The 10431-nt window shown below is 45.3% G+C and overlaps 1 protein-coding gene across 1 annotated transcript; it reads right to left on the reverse strand.

The window, feature by feature from the left end:
• Window positions 1-6030: 6030 nt before the first annotated feature.
• On the reverse strand, window positions 6031-10329 carry LOC147796776 (uncharacterized). The gene is made up of 2 exons (XM_087145790.1): window positions 9405-10329; window positions 6031-6752 (listed from the first exon to the last, which is right to left on the reverse strand). The coding sequence occupies exons 1-2, from the start codon at window positions 9703-9705 to the stop codon at window positions 6031-6033; spliced, it is 1023 nt and encodes a 340-aa protein (XP_087001916.1). The 5' UTR covers window positions 9706-10329.
• Between the last annotated feature and the right edge of the window lie 102 nt (window positions 10330-10431).

A 10431-nucleotide genomic window follows, 5' to 3' on the forward strand; every position in this document is an offset into this window, starting at 1 on the left:
TGCCTTTTCTGCGGTAAGTATAATCTTTTGTTTTATGTATTGTATTGTACATGTCTTATTGGGTTGAAACCTTGCAATTAGGAAGGGAAGGTTTAGAAACGGAAGTTGACCTCACGTGGTGGCAATGCCATCAGCAGACGAGTCACGTGACATTCACGACCATCAAAGTGCAGTATCTCCAAAATTATATATCCAGTTCGGTTCAAATGTTGCACATATCTTCAAAGGGAGTGCTCCATAGGAATTTTGACGTTATGTGATAATGACGTCTCCTGGAGACACATCACGTGACATTAAAGGTGCACTCTTTAAGGCCCCATATCTCCTGAACAACATGTCCGATTGGGTTTAAATCGTGCAGATATCTTGAAAAGGGAGTGTTTTAGAGGTTTATTGACCTTATGTGATGATCACGTCATCAGGAGACAAGTCACATGACATTAAAGGTGCATTCTTCAAGGCACCATATCTCTTGAAGGGCATGTCTGATCGGGTTTAAATCTTGCAGATATCTTGAAAAGGGAGTGCTTTAGAGGTATATTGACCCTATGCTGTGATGACGTCATCATGAGACAAGTCACTTGATATTAAAGGTGCACTCTTTAAGGCCCTATATCTCTCGAAGTACATATCTGATCGGCTTCAAATCTTGCAGATTTCTTGAAAAGGTGCACTTTTTTAGGCCCTGTATCTCCAAAAGGACATGAAACAGCGTGTTGAAAGTAAGCAGATATCTGGAAGGGGATGTGTGATAGACGAAAATTGACCTCGTGGGATAATGGCGTCATCAGTAGACACGTCATGTGACATAAAAGGTGTACCCTTCAAAGCTTTTTATGTCCAAAGGTGTATGTCCCAGTGGGATGAAGCTTTGCAGATATGCAATCATGACGATGGCCTTTTCAATGAAAAGCGAAAAAGCCCTTTGTTCTGTTGCAAACGAACATAGAACCTCTCGTTTCTGCTTCTTCTTCTCTTTCTTATTGTGCCCATGCCTTTGTACATAGTTTTTCTCCGGGGGACTTTAGGCCCATAAGCAAGGGTCAATCTTCATCAGAGTTGCCTTAAGCAAAGACCCTATTGCATAGTTGTGCCACGAACCATGGCGTCATGATGACGTCATCAAGTAATTTATTATTGATTATTTAAATATTCATTTTTCCCCATATGTTTTGCACACGTTTTTAAACAGCCAGAATGGCCTAGACTTTGGCCGCTTCAGAAAATAAAACTTGGTACAAGCAAAAACCATCATCAGAGATTAATGTAGAAGTGTGACGTCACTTTGGGATCATAATTACATTTTTTATTTAATTTCTTCCGTTGATTTCGTACACATAAAATCCAATGACTTTACATCCAGTTTTGTTACAGGGCTTACCCAAGTCAGTTGCACGATCAGCTGACTTCTGCTGCGATATCGGTCGATGTTATTGGTTGTCGCACAGTCTTTGCATGTTTTCAAGAAGATAATTAATTTGGCTAGAATTGTGAAAATTGGTTTGTGAAAACATGGGTTCGATCGGGACGATATTTTTTGGGTTCGAAAAAACTCGACCGTTTGCCAACTCGATTTCAGACACTCGACCGTTGAGACAACTCGACCGTCCATGCGTAAAAGGGAGAGTCAAGTCGTCCGTTGGGACACTATCCCATGTATTTCCTTAGGTCATCTTGGGACTTCCCAGACCTGAAATTACATGTATTAAGTTCTTAATGGATTTTGCTTGATCAGAGGATTCCAAGGTAATCCCATAAAAGCTGAACAGAAACCAAATTCATGCACTGGCGCAAGAAATTGCAGGAGTTGGCAATGATCGTGCGCAAGGGTGCACGTACTAGAGCTGCGTCTAGAGGCTGGATGGATGATGTGCTGCAACTGGTTCTGGTAGGCAAAAGTATACGTGTGTATTACAAAACATTCTTAACTTGTTTTTGTCTGCACTTTCTTTGCTCAGAGGCAGTGATGTCAGGGAAGCACAACTCACTCAAATTAGCTTTGAATTTGCACTGACATATCCCGAGAAACTTGATTTTTAATTTCTTCTTCCACATCAAACCCCATTCCATAACATGGGTTTTCGTTCTGAGAGAACTTCTACCCTTTTGCCATGTTCGATTGACTTCAAACTTGGCAGATCTTTCAACCATCATCCAAACATGGTCTTAGAAGAAATTCACAATGATCAGTTAAGTAGTTTATTTATTATTGATTTTGAATAATCAATTTTTCCCATAGTTTTTGTACACAGATTCCACAGAGTTTTCGGACTGTCCTGTATGAGTGTATGAGGGTGCTACTGCATAAATAAGGTTACTCCTTCCTGGGGCTTCAATTCTCAATAAACTGTCCTATATTGAACCATAGATGGCGTTGTTGCACAAGAACGTTAAGACTACCTGAGCTTCGATTTTGTCAATCATGTGAGAGCAGTCCTCAACTTCGACCAAGAAATGCTACCAGAACAATAGGGAAATCAGACTAAATTCTCCCTTCCGTTTGATTGCAACTATACCCAAGACTCAGATTATCAAATTATATTTCATAAATTTTTCCGTTTAGACAAAAATCACGTGACATGAAATTAAAGGAGCAGTTTTCCTGTACACGTGTGTCTAGCCTGTTGACTTTGTACACGTTTTTGTGCCAGAATTTTGGTAACTTTGCAATGTTTGATCGTTCACAAAGTGATAGTACACAAAGACCCTGATGCAAGATTAATTGCAAAGGGATGACGTCATGATGATGTCATCACCTTATTTTATATTGATTTTTGAATATTTTATTTTTCCCCTTAGGTTTTGTACACGTTTTTCCAATTAACACGAGTGAACGGGTAGTCCTTCACTTCGGCGCAAGATTACTATACGAACGAAAGAGAAATCGGGTATTTTACGCTCTGTTATTTGATTTGAAATATGCCCAAGAGTCTGAATACGAAGTAACATTTCATAAAAATTGTTCAGTTTAAGCACAAATCACGTGACATGAATTTAAAGAAGCACTGTTTCCTCAAACGAGTTTATGGCCCATTAACTTTGTACTCGTTTTGGATCCACGATTTTGGTAACTTTGCGATGTTTGATCGTGGCCAAAGTGATAGCCAACAAAGACCCTGATAAAAGATTTACAGAAAATGAATTACGTCACGATGACGTCATCACGTGATTTTTAATTGAATTTTGAATATTTAATTTCCCCCATAGACTTTGTACACAGATTTAGGTCCTTATTTTCCAATTTGTTTTGTACATGATTTTTGAGCCCCGTTTTTGCTACTTTAATGTTCAATGTCCATCAAAGTTTTACACCGAGTTAAGAGCCTAGAGCATAAATTGTATCTAACGAGTAACGTTGACGTCTTCACATTTGGAATTGAATTTTGTATATTTTGTTTTAACATACATGTCGACTTTGTACACAGATTTAGGCCCTTATTGTAGTCTTTTAGCGACGTTCAATGTCCATCGAAGTTACACCAAGTTAAGAGCCTCATACCTCACTAAAATCAAACTTGTGCAAAATGACAAAAAGTGTGATAGACGCAATTAACATCGTCTTATCGTTGCAACATCAAAAAGCCAAGTCGCATAACATTACAAGTTCACAACTTCCATTATTATCATAAAAATTATTTATTACTAATTATAAAACGCACCATTCCTAACAAAAGCCATAAAACACTGTAGCTCACAAGCCTCAAAAACCTATATTAAAAGATGATGAAAGGACATAGTTTTACAAGCAAGAAGAAAACCCAATAAATAATATTCTCAATAAACCCCACCCCTTTGACCTTCAACCTTGCCGATAATTACAAACAAAAATACTATAAACATATGATTCACACCATATCATTATGACGTCATCAGATGCCCAGTCACTTGTCATCCAAACTGCGCACTTAAGAGTCCTATACCTCCATACCACAATCTGTCCAAACGTCAAATCCTTGCAGATCTTTAAAAGCAAAGTATTCTACATGAAAATGAACTTAATAGTTTCATCAACTAGCAGGTCAAGTGACATTGCCCAAGTGTCATTTAAGACCTACGCGGCTCTATACAATCTCCCGAGCTACTTATCCCATATACATGTGTACACACATAGAAAATGCAGCAAACATGCACATACATATGCCACAAACCTCACCATTTATGGTCTCATTCATAAAAAAAACACAAATCATTTATTCTCCAACTCTATGTGCACAAACCACACATTGACACCACGTTTTGGTTTTTGGCAAAGATTTCGAGCGGCAAGTTTATTTGCTTTTGCTGATTTCAACACCACTTTCTATTGCCACACTTGGCAGAAATTCTGTAAGATTTCTTGGCACACTTGCCATACTTGCCACACTTGGCAGAAACTCAGGCACACTTGCCAAAGAGATACTTGCCACACTTGGCAGAAAAACAGGAACAAACTCGCCAAAGGCTTGCCACACTTGGCAGAAAAAGGCAAGGTTGTTAGCAGAAAGACTTGCCACACTTGGCATAACAGGTTGGAATTCCTTGGCACACTTGCCATGCAGACAAACCCCACTGGAACAAGTAGGTGCTTGTCCTATAATGAATAGTCATGTGATTCTATTTATCCTTTACAACTTAAGAAAAACTTACATAAGGCACGCCGTTTTTTCCACCGCTTGAACAGGCGGTTGGAATAAGCCCCACCAGAACAAGAGGGTGCTTGGCGTAGTGTTTAAGAAAAACGAAATGAAACATTACTAACAACTAACTTTACGTTATAATCACTGCGAGATAATTCGCCTAAATTGTTTATTTGTTTACTTCGGAAACTGCGTGTCGCTCCCAGGTAGTTCCCGCCAGACGCGCAACGCGCGCCCCACTGGGACGACCGCCCGGACTTCGAGCCTCCCTTTCTGATACTACCTACGCAAGCAAACCCTTGAACAATGCCACCCATTAGGCCCACATCCCGGGAAACGATTCTATTTTTCCAAGGCAGTAATGATGTAGTCTTCTAAGTTGGCCCTAAAATACGCGTTGCCCATGTCAGATAAGTGGACACCATCGTAACGAAACAATGCGAACTCCGACCATCGGAACTGAGGGTGGTGCAGCACTGACACTCCCAGTCGACTACCGAGCGAACATGCCCACCTATTGATCGCGCGGCGTTTCTTTTCCATTTTTTGATGGATTAGTAGACCCAAAGTAACAGGCGCGCGGTAAAATATCTGACCAAACCAACTGCGCCTCTGGGTAAGTGTCAAGACACTCTCGCATAAAAAGTGCCAGCCTTTGTCGGAAACAGAAAAAATCGGTCTGGACCAACTCGTTAGTGCCTAAGTGGACGATTAGCATGGCCGGACAAGGCCATCTTGCTGCGAGTTCTGCCATTAATTTGGTTACGTCACCATATTTCGCTCCACCCAGGCCATTCCAGCGGACGTCGTGCCTAGTCCGGAGTGTGGTCTCTGCTCGACTTATGATGGAATCTCCAAGTATCCAAACATCCCCTGTGAACAAAGGGGAGAGGAACCAGGAATGTTCCGGTGCCGTTGTTGCTGTTAAATATGAGTATTACTTTCAGTAGTTTATACATATGTATATATCGATATATATGGGGGGTTTTTTGTTTGTTTGTTTTTGTTTTTTTTATGTATTTATTATTATTATTATTATTTTTTTATTTATTTATCCTTAATAATATCATCCAAAAGGTGGAAAGTTCTAGGCTATGCACACAAGACCAGCAATTGTCTCTGGCTGATTACACGTTGGGAAAATGACACGATATCAGCGGGCGAATATAACGCTGTGCGGCCTCCGAACGCCAGCGGCCCATTGTCTTGATCTGCTCAAGGGGAAAACCCAAGGCGAATGCGGTTGACGCCGCTCCGATGCGAAAGGAGTGGGAGCGAAAGTGGGTGTCTGCAAGCCCTAAAAAACAAAGAATTTTTCTTAAAGTGGCATTAAATTGATACTGTGTCAGTGGCTCGCCCCCAAAGTGGCAGAAGAACGCGCCGGGCGATGTGGGGCGAATCCGTGAGAAGTTTGTCAGCGCGCGGACCGGGCAGACACGTTCATCAACTGAGCGCACCAAGCGAATAACTTGAGGACGGCCAGTTTGATTAGCTTTCGTATGCCGGAGGGAAATGAACACCGCTGCATTGTCATCATCTGCCTCCTGAATATGTACACGTCAGACACATGGAGGAGTGATTGTTGGATGTTAGACTTGGCAACTGCAGCGAACTCGCTTATGCGCATAAACCCAAAGAATGCGCATAACATGGCAGCCCGGAAAAGCGCAGCTTCATAGCTTGTGGAGCACACATGCGGAAGTGCGTTAATGATATCGGTCAATAACGGTAAGGTCATTGGCCACCGTTCATCGCCACCCGGTTTATCCCGGCGACAACCTGTCAATAATTTCACCACCAGAAAATCCCGCGTGGGATCGGGCCAACCTTGAAGCTTATGAAAATAGCCCACCGCCGATACATAAGTAGCTATAGTTGACGCGGCAAGACGCTGGAGCGACAGCCATGCTATAAACTGCCGAACATCGTTACTTGAAGCACATTTAGTTTCATTAGGTCGTTGGCCCATAAATGAACAAAACGCACGCCAACCCGTCCGGTAAGTTTTGTGCGTGTTTGCCGTTGAAGCAGCCACCAATAACCGATGCATCTCACCTTCTATTACACCCGGAGAAGGTCGGGGAGCGGTGTCATTGCTATGTCCGCCTGTGGGGCCAAGGCCCGGAAGCGATGCACCTGGAAACGTGAGAGGGAATCGGCAATTTCATTGTGTACTCCGGGGATATGCACGGCCTTAAATGTGATATTGAACCGCAGACACTGACACACAAAAGCTCGCACTAACTGCATGATCTGGTCGCAAGTAGATGACTGTTTGTTGATGATGTACACTACTGCTTCGTTGTCTGTGCGGAAAAGCACTTTGCGCTGAGCTAACTGGGAACCCCAACAATGCACTGCAATCACTAGTGGATAAAACTCGCAGTATGCTATCGACGGGGATAGCGCCCTAAACTCAGGGGACCAACGCCCGTGAAACCATCGACCGCTGAAGTACCCACCAAACCCAATGCTTGCAGCAGCGTCTGTAAATAACTCTAAAGCGTCATTGTCGCGCCAGATCCGATCTCGGAATGGGGAAACCCCGTTGAAGTGCTCAAGGAAGGTAAACCACATACGTAAATCAAGTTTCGCGCCGTGAGATAGGCGGGCTTTGTGATGGGGCTTCCGCAGCCCGCGGGACATACCAATCAACCGACGAGTAAACGCCCGTCCTGGCGCAATTGCGCGGCATACAAAATTAAGGGAACCCACCACGGACTGGATTTCTTTCAGGGACAATTCATGCCGACCCAAAAATGACTGAATCTCCTCCCGGAGGGCAAGCACTTTGTTGTGTGGTACTCGGATTTCGCGCTTAACCGTATCGATCTCTAGACCGAGATAAGTAATTACCTGGCTGGGGCCTTCGGTCTTCTCTGCAGCTAGCGGCACTCGCAACTGGGCGCACATGTCCTGGAAGGTATTAAGCAGTACTTGGCAGTAGCGCTTGGACTGCCCAATAAACAAGAAATCGTCTAAATAATGGGTGACAGTTTGGGTGTTCGACAGTTGCTTAAAGTGAAATTCCAGAAAGGTGCTAAATGCCTCAAAAAGCCTGCAGGACACCGAACATCCCATGGGTAAGCACTTATCATAATAAAACTGAGTGTGAAACTTGAAGCCAAGCAATTCATAATCAGAAGGGGCGACGGGAAGCAACCGAAAAGCCGACTTAATGTCCGTTTTTGCCAGCCATGTTGCTGAATCGGCGGACATCGCTAAATCGACAGCCGTATCGAATGATGCATAATGAACTACACACTCTTCCTTATCAATGAAGTCATTCACAGACTCACCTAGTGGATAGGAGAGATGGTGAATAAGGCGAAACGAGCCCTGTTGTTGCTTTGGCACGAGACCAATAGGTGAACACTGAAGATTTTGAAATGGCCGGTCCGAGAAGGGACCTGCAATCCTGCCTAATGCAATTTCATCGCGTAATTTCTGGAGGACGATTTCTGGCCTATCCTTCGCGGACTTAAGGCAATCAGAATCTTTAAGTACCCTCGGACCATGATAGCTCAGCGAGAAACCGTTTGCAAAACCGTTATACAGCAAATTAGCCGCCGATTTATCTGTATAACCTGACAACCATTGCTTGAGGACTACGATATTAACGGGTGTTGGGGGGATGAAAAGTAGTATTTCTGTCCCCGTTAGCAGTACCCGCCGATTGGCGGTTGTTATCGCTCACATTGTGCGTGTCCAGCCTTGTTACTGTACTGGGTAAAGCCGGCCGAGCCGCCTGCCGTGCGCCTGACGCTGCCAACGGCGTCTTCGTGTAACGCGTATACGCATGTGAAGCGCGACCGGGACCAATCGGCTGGTGCGCGGGACCGGGGGTGGCTGGAAATGCGGGCCCGAGCCCCAAAGCTATTCTGCAATCGGACGCCCCGTGTCCAGAACGGCCACATCGAGTGCAGCTATGGACGTACCGGCACGAGGCCCACCGGCAACCCGTTGGGGAGTTGAAGGGAAAACAGACACGTTTATTGTACTGTTGGGTCCGAGCGACTGCCGCCGGGGCTGGCGCAGAAGATAACGTACCAACGGCTGCAACAGTAACCCACAGTTCCATGTCGATGGTAGCCCAAGAACGAGAGGGGTTTACTTCCATACGCAAACGGAACTGTTCGTCATAATTGCGCCAGCTTAGGCCGGGGAATTGCGCGGCGGCAGTGCGGATAATTTCAGCATACTTCAATAAATCGAATATGCGGCTGGGGTGACGCACTGCATAAATTGCCATAAACACATGAAAGGCACTGAGCCATTTATCAACGGACTCGATTTTACGCGGGTGCGTCGTCGCTGGCTTAAAAACTACACGGCCTTGTTCGACAGCTAAGGTCAGCTCGGAAGCGGACCCCAGCGCTTTAACAGCGTTGTCACGATATAGTAACGCCATGTCCACATATTTTCCGTTCCAAATCTTCTCTTTGGCTGACTGCGGAACGTGAATATCAAGGGGAGTCCCTTCACCCATGGCGAGCAGTGGGACAGGTCTAGTGCTTCCGAAATCGCTCGGAATAGCGGGCAGGGCTACTGGAGAATTAAGAGAATTGTTGCCCATCGCCCAAGTTGTAAAAGGGGAGTTGCTTAAACCTGTACTTGAGATCTGATGAGCCTGGGCCTGAGTAATTACCACGTTATTGGTTTCGATCTGAGGCTGGCCTGGGCCTAAAGCCGTGTTTAGAGCAAGCCCTACAGCTGGGGAATCCCCAGCATTGTCCTGGTGTGTCGTTGCGTCAGGTTGCAGTCCTAATGCAACTGAACTGAACTCACCACCTGAAGAGGTGAAAGTTCCGGGCAATCCGCTTCCGGCGGAACCTGCGCTGCGACTCCCGGCCTGTCCGCTCGTCACTGGGGTGGGGGACGTCGCTGCACCGGTATCCTCCGCCATCGATCTGCCGACTGATGGGTTGGCCGGATCCGTTTCGACCGTAGTGGTGAAGGCACTGGCACTCGTAGGCGCAGACCTGGACTCAGCAGCCGAGGACTTGTGGGGCCGGCCGCGGGGACGTGGGGCATACGGTGTAGGCGACCGTTGGGCCCGGCGTTTCCGTGGCTGCTGCTGTCGGGGCATACTACGCCGTGACTGGTGCTCGGCAACCCAGCTGGGGAAAGGTGCTGGCAATCTCAGCAGCTCGTCCGCGCCAAGGAAATGTCGCAAACCTCTCGCACGCAGTCCCAGTAAACCAATCCGCAAGCCGACGCCTGTAATTTCAAGTAGTAACTTCAGCAATCCATATGGGTTGCCTCTTCCATGTGTAAAGGAAATGTCAGACACAGAACAAGGGAATCCCCCCTTGGCTGAAACAGCACGGCGGTAGAGAACAACCGTTGTTCAAAAGCAGCATTCAAACCAGCAGAGTTTAATTTGTGTGTTGCCGCCTTGAAAATCTAAGCCGAAGTGGCCCATTTTTAGTGCCAAACTTGCTGTGGTTCAACCGTTATTTCCTTGTGGCCTTCTGGCTTCACCAATTATTCCCCTCGAGACAGTTTAGGTGTCTGAGCCCGGAAGAAGTATCACATTCTGAGGCCTCTGTTGATTGATGTAAGGCCATGCAGCCACTTTGCTGATCCCATTAAGCCAGCTAGTGCAAGACAGTGATGGGTGAGACAGTAGTGCCTTGTTCACCATGGTATAAGCCAGATGACCAGGACTGTTTCAAGGACTAAACAACGTGGGTTGTAGTGAATAATGCATTTTATCCCATAGCGATAAAATAAACTATATCTTTCAAACACACACTCAGCATTTACACAAAAACCCGAAACAGCTCAGTGTTTGTTTACCAACAAAAACAAC

The sequence above is a fragment of the Acanthaster planci genome, linkage group LG14 (assembly GCF_054643075.1).
Source record: "Acanthaster planci isolate LZ-2023a linkage group LG14, COTS_SCS, whole genome shotgun sequence".
NCBI lineage: Eukaryota > Metazoa > Echinodermata > Asteroidea > Valvatida > Acanthasteridae > Acanthaster > Acanthaster planci.

What these genes read in the sequence shown, in the direction of transcription:
- LOC147796776 (XM_087145790.1), bottom strand. Translation starts at nt 9,705, where the DNA reads ATGCCCCGACAGCAGCAGCCACGGAAACGCCGGGCCCAACGGTCGCCT. An exon ending in AACTTTCACCTCTTCAGGTG is followed by an intron (nt 6,753 to 9,404) that starts GTGAGTTCAGTT and finishes TCACGTTTCCAG; the next exon opens with GTGCATCGCTTCCGGGCCTT.